Raw genomic sequence first — 18775 nt, 5'->3', positions numbered from 1 at the left:
GTAAAATTTCTGGACTGAGGATCACTTAGAACAATGGTGGTCAAGGCTATTAAACTGAAACTAGGAAGCACGAGACACCAGACTTCTTCCCCAACTCAAACAGGCAGATACTCTCCATGCAGGAAATTTGAAGATCTGCTCAGTGGAATCTGATTCCCCGCTCCTTTCAGAAAGGCATAAAAATACAAACATCAAGAGTTCCTCAATGGAATGACCCAGCCAGATGCTCCACAATGAAGAGGACAGACTTCAAGCCCCAACGTTGTGCACGGAGCTTCCAACCAAAATCTTAGTGGTCTCTCCTTATACGTGAGCAAACAGCCAGGGGCCACCAGACATTTGAGGAAAGCTTCCAAATGAACAACAGGCAGAAAAACAAACAAGGGAAAAATAAATGGGAAGAAATGAAGACTGTAGGGGGAAAAAACCTAATTAAAATCATCACCGAAGAGCCACTGCATCTAAAAAATGAGAATGGATGCTATAAAAAGTAACATTCAGAAAACCAAAAGAGAGATTTTGGAAATTAAAAATAAGGTAGGAAAAATGAAAATTCAACAGAAAAGTAGGAAGATGATGTTGAGGAAATCTCCTAAAAAGTAGAGCAGACAACCAAAGAGAATGTCCTAATTTCATTCTTTCACATGTAGCTGTCCAGTTTTCATTGTACCACTTACTGAAGAGACTGTCTTTTATCCATTGTATATTCTTGCCCCCTTGATCGTAAATTAATTGACCATAAGTGTGTAGATTTATTTCTGGACTTTCTATCCTGTTCCATTGATTTATGTGTCTGTTTTTGTTCTCTAACACCGTATACAAAAATAGACTCAAAATGGATTAAAGACCTAAATGTAAGACCAGATGCTATAAAACTCCTAGAGAAAAACATAGGCAGAACGCTTTTTGACATAAGTCGCAACAATATTTTTTTGGGTCCATCTCCTAAGGTAAACGAAATAAAGGCAAAAAATAAACAAATGGGACCTAATTAAACTTAAAAGCTTTTGCACAGCAAAGGAAATCACTGACAAAAATGAAGAGACAACCTACTGACTGGAAGAAAATATTTGCATATGATATCACTGAAAAGGGATTAATTTCTAAAATATACAAACAGTTCATACAACTCAATATAAAAAAAAAACAATTAAAAGACCTTTATTCAGGTCTTCTGCCCATTTTTCCAAAGAGGAAAGGAGATGGCAAACAGGCATATGTAAAGATGCTCAACAACACTAATCATCCGAGAAATATAAATTAAAACCACAACGAGATATCTCCTCACACCTGTCAGAATGCCTATCATCAAAAATAACACAAATGACAAATGTTGGCAAGGATGTGGAGAAAAGGGAATCCTTGCACACTGTTGGTGGGAATGTAAATTGGTGCAGCCACTGTGGAAAACAGTATGGACGTTTCTCAAAAAACTAAAAATAGAACTACCATATGACCCAGTAATTCCACTCCTGGGTATATATCTGAAAAAAACAAAAACACTAATTCAAAAAGATACCCCAATGTTAAAATATAAACCCCGATGTTCATAGCAGCACTATTTACAATAGCCAAGACATGGAAGCAACCTAAGTGTCCATCAACAGATGAATGGATAAAGAAGCTGTGGTGTGTGTGTGTGTGTATGTGTATATATATATATATATATATATATATATATATATACATACATATATATGCAATAGAGTACCACTGAGCCACAAAAAAGAATGAACTTTTGCCATTTTTAGCAACATGGATGGACTTGGAGGGCATTATGTTAAGTGAAATAAGTCAGACAAAGACAAATATTGTATGATATCACTTATTTGTGGAATTTAAAAATTACAACAAACTAATAAATACAACAAAAAAAGAAACAGACTCACAGATACAGAGACAAACTAGTGGTTACCATTGCAGGGGCAATATCCCGGTGGAAGAGTGGAAGGTACAAACTATTAGATGTAAGATAGGCTACGAGGATGTATTGTACAACACAGGGTATTTAGCCAATATCTTGTAATAATTGTAAATGAGTGTAACCTATAAAATTGTATAAAAAATTTAACATTATTTAAAGAAACCCCAATGGCAAAACAAAACAAAACAAAACCCAAAGAGATGTAAAACAGGAAAGAAAAGATAAAAAAATTAGAGGAGGACCAGTCTAGGAGAAAAATTAACTTGAGAAAATGTTTCCATAATTGAAAGCTCTTACGTTCCAGAGTTGTATAAAAGTCTCCCAGGAGGGAGGAAAGAGGATGCAGGGGATGGGGGTGAGGGGGAGGGTAGGGATGGAGGAAGATGACAAATTTCATACAAAGGATTACAAATCGGAATGACATCAGATTTCTCAACAGCAACACTGGAATCTAAGGAATGTGATTTCCATCCTAGACTTTTATATCTGGCCCAACTATCAATTAACTAGAGAAAGCATAAAGAGAAGTTTGAAATGCAAGGTCTCAAAAAACATTACCTCCTTGTAAATCAAGTATACTTCAATAAAAATAAATTAATTAATTTTTAAAAGGTTACCTCCCACATAGGAAGCTACTTGAAGATGTTCTTGGCCATATAAAAGAACCAACGAAGAAAGAAGACATAGGACCCAGGAACTACAGGACCAATTCAACACAAGAGACAGGCCAAGGAGATCCTCAGGATGATGAAGACAGATTCCAAGCCAAAAGCTGTGCCACTTGCCTGGAGAGCAACTAGCCCAGACTGCAGCAGGTCAGAAAGCTCCAAGAGCAATTTCTTTAAAAAAAAAAAAAAAAATTTCCTAATGTGCTTGAACATGTTCAAAGGAGATTTGCATAACGGACGACAGTTTAATGTGAACTAGTGAAGAGTTCAAATTAAAAAAAAAAATTGTGTGAAAGGAAATGTAATCACAGTATATTACACAGTTCAGCTGTAAATAGTGTTAAAAAATGTACTAATAGAAACAATGAACATTGATCTAATCAAACTCTACTCTTTTGGGAGTAGTGCTGGTGGGGGTGAAAGACAGAAATCCTCACCTTCCATGTGGATAATTATTAGATCAAGCTTTAAACTGAAGCATCAAGAAAGACAAGATTTGCATATTATTTAGAGACAAGTAAATACCAAGAGAATCAGTTGAAAGAGGTGAAAGTAATTCCCCCTAGGAAACTGAAAAACTAGGAAGTATTAACAGGGGACTGTTGATTTTCATAAGCCTTACAGAAATGATTGACTCTAAAGTCTTTGCATGGATAACTGAAAAATATTTTTAAAAAATTTAAAACATGATTGGATCAAGTTACTTACTCTCTTGGTCCAAACACTTCCAAGGCTTCTCATTGCTGTTAGGGTGACATCTCAGATCCTTGTTATGGCCAACAGGGTTCTGTGTGATCCAGTCCCACCTACTCCCCTCACTTACTGCTCTCACCATGTTCCAACTGCACTGGCTGGAGGCCTGCCCCAAGGCCTTTGCACATGCTGTCCCTACCGCTAAAAATGTGCCCAAGCCAACCCAAACCTGGTGAATCCCAAGCCCTCTTCAGTTTTTAACACAAACATCAATATCTCAGAGGAGTCTTAGCCGACCCTTAGGTTAGGTTACATTTCCCAGTTTTATTTTCCCATAGTACCTGGCTTCTCTTGTAGCACTTACAACAATTGTATTTCATTAGCTGTGTGAATCAGTTTATCTGTCTCCTCTTCCACCTGTGTTTTCCAATACAACACCACTAGCTACACTAAGTTATGTAAATTTAAATTGGCATGAAAGAATATGAAAAATTCGGCTGCACTAGCCCCATTTCAAGTGATTCATAGCCGTCACTACTGTATGGGACACTGCAGACGTAGAACCTTCCAACATCACAGGAAGTTCTACTGGACAGCGGTTGCTCTGACTGTAGTCTCCGCAAGGGCTCTGCATAGAGCTATCCTAAGCGCTTAGGACCATGTCTTGCACTTTGTCAGGGCTCCCTAAATAACTGTTAAATAAATAAATTCATTCATTTTTTAGGGTAAAAAGTAAGGACATTTGCCTGACGAGGAGGATGTCAATATTTGGTCTGCCTTAGTCTCAAGCCCTTCAGTAATGTCTATTTCAATATCATTGCAACAGCAAAACCTGTACCAAGAAAATTAAAACTTAGCTAACAAAATAAATAAATACTCGTGACATTGTGTGAGGCATAATTGTGGAGTAAAGTGACTCATAAAGGCAAAAGGATTACATTTCATCCAGAAATAGATTCTTGATTTGTCTTATGAACCAATCATTAGAATTAACCTGTAAGACATGTATTTTCAGAGTCCATTTGGATTTAAAACATCCTAATGTGTCCTGTGACTGGCAAGCTAAATCACTTTGGGCATTGTGGAGCATAAACCCAGTTTAGGTGCTGTATTCAGCATTACATACAGAGAAAGAGATTAAATAGATACAATTTTCTTTTAAGGGGATTATTACCAGGCTTTCAAAGATGCCCAAGCACCTCATTAATGGTTAATGTGTTCATTGGGTTTGAACAAATTCAACAAACCAGAGACACGTTCAAATATACTTCTTTAACCACTCTGGAGATTTAAAAAATAAAATTGGGAGAACATGCTATGGGAGAACCCCCTTGCCAGTGCTCTGCCCATATTCCAAAACATGAACTCTGCCTTCAGGTGCTCTCCTCCCCTGCCCCCTCAACATCTTCTCCATTTCAAGTCCTGATTCAAGAGGTCCCTGGCAACAAAGAAAGTCTTCCTGAGGCCTGAATGCAAGTGTGGGAAAGCAGGGCTCTCTCTTCAGCGATGAATGTGTAGTTTCTGCCTCCTTTTTTATCTGCCTCCCTCCCCTCTTGTTCTCTCATCCTCTGGAACAAAAACAACCACAGGGTGGCCCTGAGCATTTCAGGAGCAGAGACTGGTGGACACGAGTGCTTCTGAGGTTGCAGAAGCAAATGGATTCTAAGAACCAAGCATGACATGGAGTGGCAGAAGTTTAAATTCTAAAGGAACTTGTGAAAAGATGACCTCTTCTCCCAAGACATACCCACAATGTGTGTCATTTCAGGGAAAAAACAATGGAGGCCTGCTCAGGTAACAGTTAGACCTAGGACCTCTGAAGGAAGCTGAACCTGTATAACCTAGAGGAAGGAAGGATACAGGGAGACGCACAGGGAGACGAAGTCACAGCCATAATGAACGACGGCTAGCGTTTACTCAGCACTACTGACAGCTGCGTCCTTGCCATATATTATACCATTAACTGCCCCATGACATTCTGGGGGTGCGCTGGATTATTTTTTTAAAGTGGCATATAGAAAGTAAGTGCTGTGTGGCCTCCTCTGCACAGTGGGTGTAATCTGACCTCATAGGGTTGCTCCAAATATTCAGGGAGTTTTGTTATGTGGTTAGAACAGTATCTGGCTCAAAGTAAGTAAAATACACAGATATCTGTTATTTTACAAACAAGTAGGGACTTTCCTGGCAGTCAGTGGTCAGGACTGCGCGTCCACTGATGCAGGCGCAGGTTCAATCCCTGGTCAGGGAACCAATATCCCACAAGCCGCAGAGCACAGACAAACCAGCCAACCAACCAACCAAACAAAAACCCCAAACTGCAAATCCCTATTTTACAGATCACAGATGTTAAAAATGCTTCCTAGTTTGGGTCCTGTGGCTGACAAGCTGTGGGACTTCAGGCAAGGCCCTCAAGCTTGCAGGTCCTGATTATCTCATAAAGACCTCAGGATTTGTGCTTAATGACTATTTGGATCCCTTTCAGCTCTAAGCTTTTTCTGATGAGTAGGATTCCTTTGTAACTTTTCTTTCACCTTAATCCCCCGTCCTCATGATCTAGGGGTCTTAACAGGTGTGAAGAGAGGGAGCATGGAAAGGCAAGGGGACATTTTGGGCTGTCTTGATGACGAGACCCACACTGCAATCTGGCGGCAGGGTCAAGGGATGCTTAAGGGTCATGAATGCATGAAGCAAGCCCCATCCCAAATGCCAATGGCTTCCCAATGGAAAACACGACCAACCTCCAAATGCTGGTGGAAATCTTGATGCCACTCACAGAAATGCAAAGTTTTCCTGTCAAAGCAAGGGAAACACAGGGCTGTGCAGCCACACATCCATGTGGTAAAGTGGCCAGCCAGCCATGCAGCTGTGTCAACGGTGGCCGGACAGCTGTGCTAAACAGCCTCACAATCCTGCGATCGTGCAGCTAGGCAGTCACGCATCGAAGCAGTCGTGTGGTCCCTGCAGCACACAGTCACGTGACTGTGCAACCGCACAGCTAAATGCCTGTGGAGCCACGCGCGAAACCCCACCGTGTTCAGCCCAGCAACAGCCCATCATCTTCTTCAAATGCACGAGAGAATAACAAAGCCCGTGTTTGCCTACCTTGTCAATCTCATTAACGGAGCTCCTATTTCTCAGACAATGAGCAGAACACAATTTACGCCCCCAGGAAGCCCTCATTCCTGCAGAAGGGTGGACCTGTGTACATGTACCCAAGGCTGATCAGAGAGCAGTGTTGAAATAATGATTAGAAGGAAAATATAAATAAATAGAGAAATGAGGAAACAGAGATTGGTTCCACCTGGGGAGGACCTGGGGCGGTTGGGAGGTTTTACAGTGGAAGCTGGAGTTGGATTTGTGCAATGAGCAAATGTGAAGGTAAAATGTTCCATCTGAGCAAGCAAGACTAAAGGCAGAGAAGAAAGGAAAGGGCAGACCCAGGAAGCGGGGAGGACTTGAGAGTGAGGAGCTGGTAGGGACAGAAGGTTCAAGCCAGAGGGCCAAGGGTCTGGATGGCCCTGCTGAAATTTTCATCATCTGTCCAGCAGGAAGTAGGACTCATGAAACGTTTGGGGGCCTGAGTGACAGGATCACATCCATGCTCCGGAAGACCCTGGCAGGAGTGTGAGGAATGACTAAAGAAAGGGAAAGTCAGAAGTAAATGAGAGGCTCAGAGCCTCCATGGGGTAATCCCAGCCCTGCTTCCCACTGCCCCTGGAACGAAGCCCACACTCCTATCCATCACCCACAAGGCGCTACATATTCCATTCCCTACATACAGCCTCTCCTACTACCCCCCCTCTCAGTTCCCTCCAATCACTTTGGCTAAATGCTGTGCCTCCACCACATCAAGCGCATTCCAACCTTAGGGCCTTTGCACTTGCTGGTGGCTGTCCAGGAGCACGCTGGCCCCTAATGTTCACAAGGCCAGTCCTGCTTTTCACTGACAGTATAACTCACATTCCACTTCCTGACCACCCAATCTGTTAGCCTTCATCCTATCCCCAACTCCATCTATTTCATTATCTTGGCTTTTTTCATGGTGCTTACAAATATCTGAAATTACTTTAGGGATTTACTTCTCTGCCCATCACCATTACACCCAACCTGAACATAAGCTCCAAGAGCAGAGCCTTGTCTGTCTCATTCACTTCTGCAATATCTAAAACAGTGCCCCCTACCGCCCACAGTGCATGCTGAAAAATATTTGTAGGAAGGAAGGAAGGATGGTAAGTTGGTTGTTCACTAGCTGAGAAATCCAAAAATTCAACTGAGCTTGTGGTTTCGGCAGAGACAGCATGGGGCAATGAGAGAGAAAGGGGATGTCTGCCTTGCCATCAAGATGCCCCACATGCAGGAAGGTCAATGGGAGGCTGTTCAAAGGTGAGCATGAAGGAGGGCCTGAGCTACAGCACTAGTCCTGGGGCCTGAAGAAAATTACTCATTCCGAGAGACATTTCAGAGACAGTCTGTGGGACGTGGTTCCACATCAGATGTGCAGAAAGAGAGAGAGAAAGGTGGGAGCAAAACAAAAATAACTTTGAAGTCTTGCACCCAGACAACCAGAGGATGACTGTGGTACACCAAGAGGGAATGCACAGTAGGAAGGGTAGGTGTGTGGAAGAAGAGGTTAATCTGGTTTTGGGAAAACTGAATTTGACGCACCTGGCTGACCGCAGCCAGATGTCTTGTGAGAAGCTGGAAATGTGATGATGCCCCAGGAGTGAGCACACTGAATGAGGCAAGAGAGCCGGGAAAGGGCATGAAGAGCCACACACCTAAGGGACAGGGTGAGGGGGGACCAGGAAAGAGGAGCCAAAAAGGGAGAATGAGGCAGAGAAAATGTAATCGGAGGTAGAAGGGAAACTCACCAGTGGTGGGGGCGGTGAAACTGAGCGAGAAGGCTGATTTCCAAAGTGGGGAGGAGGGTGTAAGCAGAGGAGGTAAGCCAGATGAAGGTGCTGAAAGCTGCAGAGAGGTCAAGGGCAATGAGCGCTGACGCTGCATTTACGATATCGCTCTTTGAGACAAGAGCTTCGGTAGATTCGTAGACACAGAAATCTCCTGTAATGCAATCTACTGCACGTGCAAGAATCCACCTGCACCCATCTGCATCACCCCTGTGAGACCTGGGGGAGAGGGGAACTGATGCAAACGCTAACTCTCTTGAGGCTTGCTGCACCACAGTGATCAAGTCCTTTGTTTCTGACCCAGGAGTCTTGTGTCTTACTAACTTCCAAGACACTGTCACAGGCTAACCTCTCAGATAAAATCTCAGACCCTTCACATTTCTTAAAACTGCCATGCTCTTCTAGAATCTTGCCATTCCTTCATCAAGGGATGGTGTCTAATTCCACCCCTTTGAATCCGGGCAGGCTTGTGACTCACTTGAAAGCAATCGAAGAAAGGAGAAAGACACCGCATGACTTCCAAGTCGAGGTCACGAGAGGTAATACAGCTTCTGCCCTTTTTAGCTGGGACACGTGCAGGAGCCTGGAGTAGTTATGTAAACCGTCTGACTGCCCCGAGGCCACCATGCTGTGAGGAAGCCCAAACTAGCTCATGCAGAATGACCATATGGAGATGCCCTGGGGCTGTACTCAGAGGAATAGATGCCCAGCCAGCTCCAGCTGCTCTACCTGAGAGCAGAAACCCAACAATTTCATTCACCAAATAACTTCAGGGACTTTTTGCTCTTCAAAATATCACAGTCATCCTCAAAGGATGAAGATTCACAACTACTGAATATGGTCAAAAGAGTAGGCCTAGAGATGTAAACAGATTGTATACATCTGGGAAAAAGACAATTTGCCCATAATCGTATGAAAAGACAGTGACCTCACTCACAGTGATGCACATTAAAACTAGGTGACAATTTCTTACCCACTGGAGTGACAAAACCCCCTAAATCGGACCATATACTCTGTTGGCAAGGCTGTGGGACAACAGGCACTCTCAGACACTGCTGGTGGAAATGCAAAATGGTACAAGTGCTGTGGAGGGGAATTTGGCAATAACTGTTTGCATTCAACCTTTGGCCTAATCATCCCACTTTTAAGAATCTACCTAGAGACACACTGGCAAAAATGACAAGACACATGGATAAGACTATTTGTATAGCAAAAGTCTAGAAACAACCTGAATGAACTATCACATATCCACACAATTGAGCGCTATGTAGTTATAACAAGGAATGAGAAATTTATCTGTATGCTGCTCTGAAGTGATCTCTGGCATATGCTAAACTAAGTGAAAAGGCCAAGGTACAGAAAAAACAGAGGGTATAATACGCTACCTTTTATCTTTAAAAGGGAGCATATGAATGTATGTGTGTGTGTGTTGTGTGTATGTATGTATATATTGTATATACTGTATAAATATATGAAAAGACAAAACTAGAGAAGGACAAAGGGAACAGAGTAGATGGGGCAGAGTAGCATGTTTTGTAGATTTGTCATTGGACTCATGTAATTTTTTTACTTAAATATAAAACAAAATTAAACTGAAATCTTAAAAAGCAACAATTTGGCCACAAAATGAAACAAATGAACCTATCTCTATAGCAAGTTGATAGTTTAACTATACAGCAAGAAACTATTTCAAGTTACTATAAAACATAGCGATCTAACTATCTAATTGTATATTTCTATTGTGCTAAATCCTAAGGACAAAACCCCACAAAAACCTAAAAACATTTTCAGTAACACATTGTTAGATATATAAAAAGTAAATAAGTACTTATAACATTATTAGGAACCAAGATTTTCAGCATCTAAAAAAAGAACAAATATAAAAATCAAAAAAATAAGGAAACCCCTACCTTTGAAAATTTAGAATTGATAATATCAATACAAATATATTACCTCTTTAAAAAAGAAAATAACTCCTAGTTCTGTCCACTGAAAAAGTCAATAAAAAACAACCAACCCAGGAGCAATGCGCACCCCAGGTGCCCAGACTGTAGTCTCTAAATATCATATTTCAATTAAAGAAACCAGGACTCCTTAGAGAAATGGTTAATTTCAAGTCTAGCACAGGAAAAATACAAGATAAATCTGGAAAAAATATCACACCAGAAAACAAGGATTATCAAGTGTGGGAAGACATTCTGGAACCTTTTTGAAACATTGAAAATGTTGAAGTATGTGGGCCGAGCGATGGGATTCAGAATGTCCTGCTTGAGCAGTGGAGGAACTGAGGGTGCGGGGCGTGGAGACTAATATCACCCTGTTTGGCCCTGAAGGATGGCTGGTTAGCCAAAGACGGGTAAGATTCCTCAGAGGAGGAACAACCTAAGACAGGCACAGCCGCAGAGGGGCCAACAGGGGTGGTGCATAGAACCTTCCTTATATCACCCTGTTTGGCCCTAGAGGATGACTGGTTAGCCAGAGACGGGTAAGATTCCTCAAGGGAGGAACAACCTAAGACAGGCACAGTCGCAGAGGGGCCAACACGGGTGGGGCACAGACCCCTAATATCTGAGAGAGGTCTCCTGCCCCAAGGGCTGTTTTGCTCTCCACCCCCAGCTCAAATCCACACCTGCTCAACTCAGACCCAGGAAGTAAACAAAGATAATTGCCTCAGTCATGTGAGGCCTTTGATTGCTTATGAGTGTAACCTGAGAATGTTAGCCCACGAACTCAATAAAAGCAGCCTGGGATGAGTCAGCGGGGCTCTTGATCCGAGAGGTCTTGAGCCCCCCGTCCCACTTTTCTCTTCAGTCTGTGTCTGTGTCTTCTTCAAGCTTGCGGCACCGGTCACTCACCTCGAGTCGCCGAGCTGGTCTTGGCAATCAAGGACTACTGGAGTTGTGTAAATAGGAATCAAACTGAGGGGCTCCCATTAGTCAAAGATGAAACACTTTAAACATACACACACACAAATAATAAGTGCAATGAATTAAAACTTATCAAATATGCTACAAGTTCATGGATTCATAATATTTGCACCTTTGGAGGAAACCCGGAAAAAACTGAGAACTGATAATTAAGTGAAAGAAGTGGACATTTACTCTGCCTTTTCAGGGAAACCAGATGGGCAACAAGGAAAAGTTATTCTTTATAAAATGTCTAATAAATGTTGAAGAAATGTTAGAATATCACCATTTTGCAATTCCTAATGAAGTAATTGACGCAGGCAATGATTATCAATGACTGAAAGCGGATGAGGAACTTAACAATGAAAGGTTGGATTATCTCAGCCAATCTTAACATCACAAAATTGAGAGATAACCAGATAAATATCAACCAAATAAGATGTGTGGACATTGTTTGCAACCCAATTCAAACCAACTGTAGAAAAAACATTATGAGGTCAGTGGTGAAATCTGGCCAGTGATTGAATTTGGTTATATTAGAGGAATTTTCATCAATTTTTAGGTGTGCTAATGGTATTGCGGTTAGGTTGGAACACAGAGAATTGCTGATATTACAACATTTCAACCTATAAAAATGACAGTTCAATATCATTTGAATTGACATGGTTCAATCTTATATGATTTTTAAAACAGTCCTTATCTTTTAGAGAGCCATACTAAAGTATGTATAGATGCAGTTACATGACTTCCAGAACTTGCTTCAAAATAATCCAGTGGGTGAAGGGGGATGGATGCAGAGATGAGACAAGATTCGCTGCATGTTGATAAGTGTTGAAGCTGGATGATGGGTACATAGGGGTTCATTACACTATTCTCCCAATTTATATATATGTTTGAAATACGTGTGTTCTTTTATAGTTTTAAACTTTTATGAAAGTTGAAAAGTCATGTTAAAAATGCCTGAAGCTACGATGATGGGCTTCCAGAACTGTTTTGAGCAACCGCAGCCAGTTGGTATCTGCTGGGAAGTGTCAATGCTCAGTTGAAGATATAATCTCTGGTGTTTGGGGGGGAGTGTGTGTGTGTGTGTGTGTGTGTGTGTGTGTGTGTGCGCGCGCGCGCATGCACACATGTTTAAATGACCTTCTCATATGAGATTTTATTACATTTCCCACCGATTTTTTGCTCACGGCTATGGGATTTGGGGATTCCAAGAATAGTCAGTGTTTGAATTTTGAATTCATGTACAAAAAAAAAAAAAAATAAGGGCATGGGCAAACTCTCCCTGGGCCCCTTTGTTAACATTTTTGGCAGCTTCTGTTTAAATGATGTCTTTTCTCTAAGTTCACTGGATGTTTCTGAAGCCTGATATAATGGCTGGTAGCCCCTGTCTCTGCAAAGGAAACGCCTGATTCAGAAAAGTAAACATCATAACAGCAATCAGCTGCCAGGACCCGCCACCAACCAGACATGCAGCGACTTTTTAAACACTCCAACTCTGGCCTTACAGCCCATAGCAGGAACTCAATGTTAAGGAAAGGTGAGCAGAGCTCATAGAGACACAGGGAGATGACTGATTATTCCTCTCACCTCCCAGCAGCAGCTCCACACTCACAGAAGCATGGGATGCAGCTGGCAAAAGCACCTCAGGCCACAGCAACTACCTCATGGCTCTAAATCAGTGGTGACCTGTGATGAAGGGAAAGAAGGATCCCAACATCCCTGCGGGTCCAAGACAGGGAGAGCTCCTGAGAAAAGCAGGAACACCAGCCTTATTCTGGGTGATACTGCAACACAGTTTTCTTCCCAGTTCCCACCCAACTCAAGAGAATGATTCACATAATAAGATGTCTAATACCTTAATGGCTTAATGTTATCAGGGACACCTTAACAACCTTTCAAAACCGCTTTCAAGGTGAGAAACGCACTTAATCCCATTTATTTGTTCATTCCACAAACATTGTTTCAGGGCTCAATGTGTGCTGAACTAGTTAGAGGTGCACCTAAGGGCTAGGACTAGTAACTGCAAACCCTGTTCTTTTCTCCCTTCTACCCTGCCTCCGGGGTTAAAGACAATGGCTCTTAAACCGGGCTAAGCCTCAGAATCACCGAGGACAGGCGTGAGCATTGGTACACAGCCACAGCCATTCATTTATGCATCTTTTCCTACAGCTGCTTTGGTGCTAAAAAGCAGCAAAGTTGAGTAGTTGCAACAGAGGTCAGTGGCCCACGTAGCCTGAAATGTTTACTTACCATCTGGCCCTTTACAGAAAAGGTTTGCCAACCTCTGATCTAGGACCTTCCATTCTCTACAAGAGGTCCAAGCATCAGTTGTTAAAAATGCAGAATCCTGACTCAACCACAGACAGAGGCAACGCCACTCAATGCTGACCTAAAGAAGCTGTTAAACACGCAGGAGTTCTGGCCCCACCCACCTACCATATCTGGAGCCCCAAGGTTGGGGTGCGGGCTTTACTTTTGGTTCCCCAAGAGAACCTGATGTGCAGCCCTTGAGCAAGGCGCCTCACTTCCCTGACTTCCCCCAGTCTGTAAAACGGCGGTAATAGAATTAGGTCCTGAATACACAAAGCCTGGCACATGCTGGGCACATGGTTAACAGAAGCCACACTCACGAGGCAGTGGCTATGTTTGTTAGTGTTGGTACACACGTCACTTATCTTCCCAGCAGGCAAATCTGAACCTGGCTGCTAGGAAGACTGTCCTTGAAAAGTGATTCTCGGACATGATAATTTATGAGGCCTCATTGTCAAATACAGCTGTTGTTTATGGAGGTGTTTAAACCTGAATCGTCCCTCCTGTGAAGGGTGCCGACCATCGCCACGTCCCTTGTAACTGCTGCTGTGTCTTGTCGTTATGACGACCAGTTTCTCAAACAGCCTCGCTATCTTCTACAAATCCTTTCGGTTTCCCTGTGCCCTAAAGCCCACCAGCCCTGGAGAAAGCAGCAGGGTGATTTTTTTTTTTTTAACTTTCACAGGAAATACTGGCAAGTCTTTAAATTAGCCAATTGGCTGTCTTTTGCTTCTCCAGCAGAAGCCCCCAGCCCAGGCATCAGCACGACCTTGCACAGTGAACCTGCACAAATGCTCCCACTAACTGGAAATCAGTACCGCAGAGGACCAGCTGGCACATCAGTTTCTGGCTGGTGTTAACTTTGCAAGAAAATGAAGCAGAAAACGAAGAAATGTCCATTACATGTCATGTGTACACAGCACAAAGTCTGATGTCAAAAGACCATTTTAAAAGACTTCAGTCTGGGCTTTTGCTGCATTATTTCTGAGATTAGTTCAATATTGGCACATGTAACTTTTTCAGCAAATATTCATCTTTATGAATTCACTTGACATATGGGAATACTAAAAACACAATTATTATCATTATCATATATTATTATTATAGAAAAATCTTAATACTAGTAATTATGTTGTCTTCATTTCTGCCAGACCTACCCCTCCTCCCCTCTCTACTTCCGTTTCTCCTTTCCCCTGACTCCTGCTAATCTTCTCTCCTCCCTGACACAGTCTTAGGATAAAAGCCACAGGCACCTGCTTGCAGCCTACTCAATATTTGTTCTCCCCTTTTCTTCTTTGCAAAAGAAACTTTTAGACTGTCATGAGCCCAGCTAAATGTCTTGATTTCCTAGGTTCTTGAAGCCTGTGAGAGCCATGTAACAGTTCTGGCCAATGAGACTTGCAAGCAAAGTTTACTGGGTTCTGGGAAAGCTACTGTTTTACAGATTAAAACACACAAACAAACAAAAAACTTAGGTGGAATGCTTCTTTCTACCTTTCCCCCTTTTTCCTATCTAAAATAAGATGCCACAACAACATGCAACTATGGAGATAAAATCCAAACACCAAGGATGGCAAAACAATAAGCTCAAAGAGCCCAGGTCCTTGATAGTGGCTGTGAGCGCTGTGGCTACTGATCTCCAGACTTTTTGTTAAGTGCAGAAAATAAATGGAACCACCTGTGATGGCGTCATCTATTGTTACAACAAGGAACAACCTCATCAGTGGACCCAGAATCCAAACAGGCAGATTTGAGGAGAGAGGATGGCTAAAGATATTTAAAAATGCTGAGGTGGCAAAAAGCGTATACAATAGGTGACTGGAGGGAAAGATGGGAGAATTCACAGCAAGTCTTTGAATTTTTTTTAGCATCAGAGGGCAAGAATAGAATAATATCAGGAGTATTACATGGGGACTAGAACAGCATATTAATAAGGAATTAACAGAATTGCAGAGAAGTGGTAAAAACACTGAGATTCTGGGCATGAATCGCTATTGGATGCAATCGCCAACACTCATGACTTTCAACAGCAATGCCAGGCAACTCAGAAACAGAGGAGGGGTGACCCCAGGTCTGAGATAGGCATGACGAGTCCAGGGCGAGACTGAGGAGGCGAGGGCATCCTGGGTGCCAGGACGGGCAGAACTGAAACACTATGCCCTTATTCTGCTTTATTACCTTTTAAGGAAGAGCAACCAGTGAAGAAGATAACAGAAAAGAAATACCGCAATGTTGGTCTTAGTAGATGTGAAATAAAAGTAGCTACGACAGGGGATATGTGTATAAAAACAGATGATTGAACTTGGTGTACCCCCCAAAAAAATAATAAATAAATAAATAAAATTAAAGAAAAAAAAAAGTAGCTACGTCGAAGGAGCATTATCAGCAACAGAAGCAGCGGGGATCCACAGGAGGATTTGCAGGAAGAGCTCAGGGAAGAGGTGGTGACCAGCAGACTGGGTATGGGGAAGTATCCAGGCGAGGTGGTCATCAGAATAGCTACGAACCATACTAAAGTATTCCCTTTGCAACGTATCCCCAACAGGTGGTGAAGCAGTATTTTCCAAATTGAAGATTCATTTGAAGGTGGCCACTGCCACCTGCTAATAGCAGTTCAATCTGAATTTTTTGTATCAAGTCCCCGAATAGAAATATGACGTTGGGTCCCTCTGGAGTTTAATTCTGAGTTCTTATTAAAAGAAATTTGCTTTCATTGTTTTATTTCTTAATTGCTATGCTTCAGAACTGATTTGTGTTTTATGCCCCACTCGTCCCAGCATTGTAGAGCAAGTCTCGTGTTAAAAGCCCAGGGTGACAGTGTTATGATGTAGTAGAGTCTTACTGGTTTTTTAATAAATCCTTTTGTATAAAAAAAAAAGAAAGAAATATTATGTCCTTCATGTGGGTGAGTACATTAATTTTGCAATGATTTCATCCTACAATGTGGAAACTGAAACCCAGAAAAGCTAAGAAACTTGCTCAAGGTCACACACCTGGTAAATGTCTGTTGGCAAAGTTTAATTCCTTAATCACTGAACTATACTATTTCCAAGCAAAACAACAAGGAAGATGATGATGTTGTTGATGATGAAGAAGAGAAAGGTTAGGACATGGTCACATGAGAAGGAGACTGTCAACAGAGAGATCAGATCTGGCTGGGCGGTCCCGTGGGTGTGCCTATCTCACAGCCGGTGCAGTAGCTTCAAGAAGGTCTAGAGAATCTGGCTTGGACTTCCAGGCTGAAGGGCATCTGGCTAGGAGCCACTGACTCAGCCTTGCCCAAGTGCCCACTAAAATGCCTTTGAAGACAGAAAGACCAAGACTCACAACATTACCCAAAGTAAGGACTAATAGACAACCTAATCCCAGAATCTGGGAGTAATGGGTGCTATTTGTAAAGCAGATGGAGCTAGATTAAGAAAAATCTACTCCAGCTTCTGGCTTTGCTTCATTACACAGAAGCCACATGGCAAGATGTAGGCAGACACTCCATATCTATCCCATCTGACACAGAGACCCAGAGCTGGAACGTATGCGGTTATAGCAACTCCAACCCTGGGCAGCCAACCTGCACGACCTCATGGGCATTTGAGACTCAGACAGAGAGCTGGCGCGCGCACACACACACACACACACATACGTTTCTACATCCATACCACAAAGGTAAATCCCAGAAAACAGCTGGGCAGATTATAAAACAGCATCCTCAGCCTGAGCCAGTTGTGGGGGACGGAAGGGAGGGGAAAGGGGGGCATGGAGGGATTACACACAATGGATTCACACTACGCATTAGCCAAGTATATAATTTACCTGAATTCAACTACCTTTGCTTAGTACTGAAAGCAAAAAAGGGAGAAAAATCCCTTCACTTATCCGTGATCTTTGCCCTCTGCTCTTCTCCCATTCAAACTAGACGTTGGCAGCTACCACCTCTAAATATTTTCTTGAACACAGAGAGAAACAAAAAAGTAGTTTTTTTTCTTGGCCTTTGAGCTTCCAAGCAATTTGAGGGATTTTTCCCATGCCCCCTCAAACTCTAAACATAACCCCCACGGAAGAGTCAATGTGCACCACATACACCTAGATACAGCACCTTAAGGATGAAACCTAAATGCTGCACAGGCATTAGTCCCTTCTGTGTGCTTCTCTGCACTTTCTAGATTTTCTTGAGGAACACCCATTGCATTTGAAACTAGAAAAACATATTATTCTGCCCAAAGACTGTTCCATCTTTAACGAGCCCATCAGGTAAGAGGGATGCAGGTGATTTTCTGAGCAGCCCCGGCAGCCCTGCTTGCGGCACTCAGCACAGGCAGGGGGTGGCATTAGTGCCACAGAGCTGCAGGTGCCTCTTCAATGACTCATGTCCTCAGCCTTGAGCACACTGGCAGGAGGCTCCCACTCCAAGTGGTTCACATTTTCAAAAAGCCAAAGGCCGATGGGGTGGAGGAAGGCCCTAAATTGGTGCTTCATAGTTAACACTGCCCTGCATTTAGAAATAAGAGAACTGCATTCTGATCTGGGTGCTTCTACCTCCTGGATGGGTGACCCAGCTCAATCACTTTTATTACTATTATCATTATTTTCAAAGCTTTATCAAAGTTGATTTACCATGTTGTGTTTAAACCACTCAGTCTCTTAATCTCACTGAACCTCAGTTTCCTCATCTGGTAGATGGTGATAAGCAATGATTTACGAGGTTACTTTAGAGAGTCATGTAAACTAACATCCCAGAAGAAAAATTCTCACCTATAGTAGATGCTCAGTAAATGCTATTTGACAATAAATGACAAGAGACCCAATCTCAGAAAGAAGTGAGAAGTAGTGACCACAGAAATCCTCTCTGATTTTTTCAAAATGTTCAGTGTCTGCGCTCATCAATACATTTTTATTAGTTTTCTATGGCTGCAGTAACAAAGTACCACAAACTGGCTGGCTTACCAGAAATGTATCATCTCACAGTTCCAGAGGCTAGAAGTCTGAGATCAAGGTGTTGGTGGGTTTGGTTCCTTCTGAGGACTGTGAGGGAGAATCTGTTTCATGCCTCTCCTGTAACTTCTGCTGGTTGGCTGGCCAGCTTTGGCCTTCCTTGGCCTTTCAGTCTCTCTCTTCATCTTCATGTGGCATTCTCCCTGAGTGTCTGTCTGTATGTTCACATTTCTCTTTTCATAAGGACACCAGTCACGCTGGATTAAAGCCCACTGGAATGACCTCATTTTAATTTGATTACCTCTATAAGGACCCTATCTCCAAAAAAAAGTCACATTCTAGAAGAGAACATAGGCAAAAAAAGTCTCTGACATAAATCATACCAATGTTTTCTTAGGTCAGTCTCCCAAGGCAATAGAAATAAAAACAAAA

The 18775-nt window shown here is 42.4% G+C and overlaps 1 protein-coding gene across 2 annotated transcripts in view; it reads right to left on the bottom strand.

The window, feature by feature from the left end:
• The window catches only part of BAALC (BAALC binder of MAP3K1 and KLF4), a 99830-nt gene that overhangs the window by 72582 nt on the left and 8473 nt on the right, over positions 1 to 18775 (bottom strand). The window contains exon 3 of one of the 2 annotated variants that reach the window (XM_057736064.1): positions 18435 to 18460. The exons of the other annotated variant lie outside the window; for it this stretch is intronic. Coding sequence (XP_057592047.1) covers positions 18435 to 18460 — 26 coding nt within the window. The remainder of the gene's footprint in view (positions 1 to 18434; positions 18461 to 18775) is intronic. 2 annotated transcript variants of the gene reach the window in all.

Source organism: Hippopotamus amphibius, chromosome 5, assembly GCF_030028045.1.
Source record: "Hippopotamus amphibius kiboko isolate mHipAmp2 chromosome 5, mHipAmp2.hap2, whole genome shotgun sequence".
NCBI classification, from domain to species: Eukaryota; Metazoa; Chordata; class Mammalia; order Artiodactyla; family Hippopotamidae; genus Hippopotamus; species Hippopotamus amphibius.
Note: the sequence above shows the minus strand (reverse complement) of the source record. Positions and strands in the feature narration are given on the sequence as shown.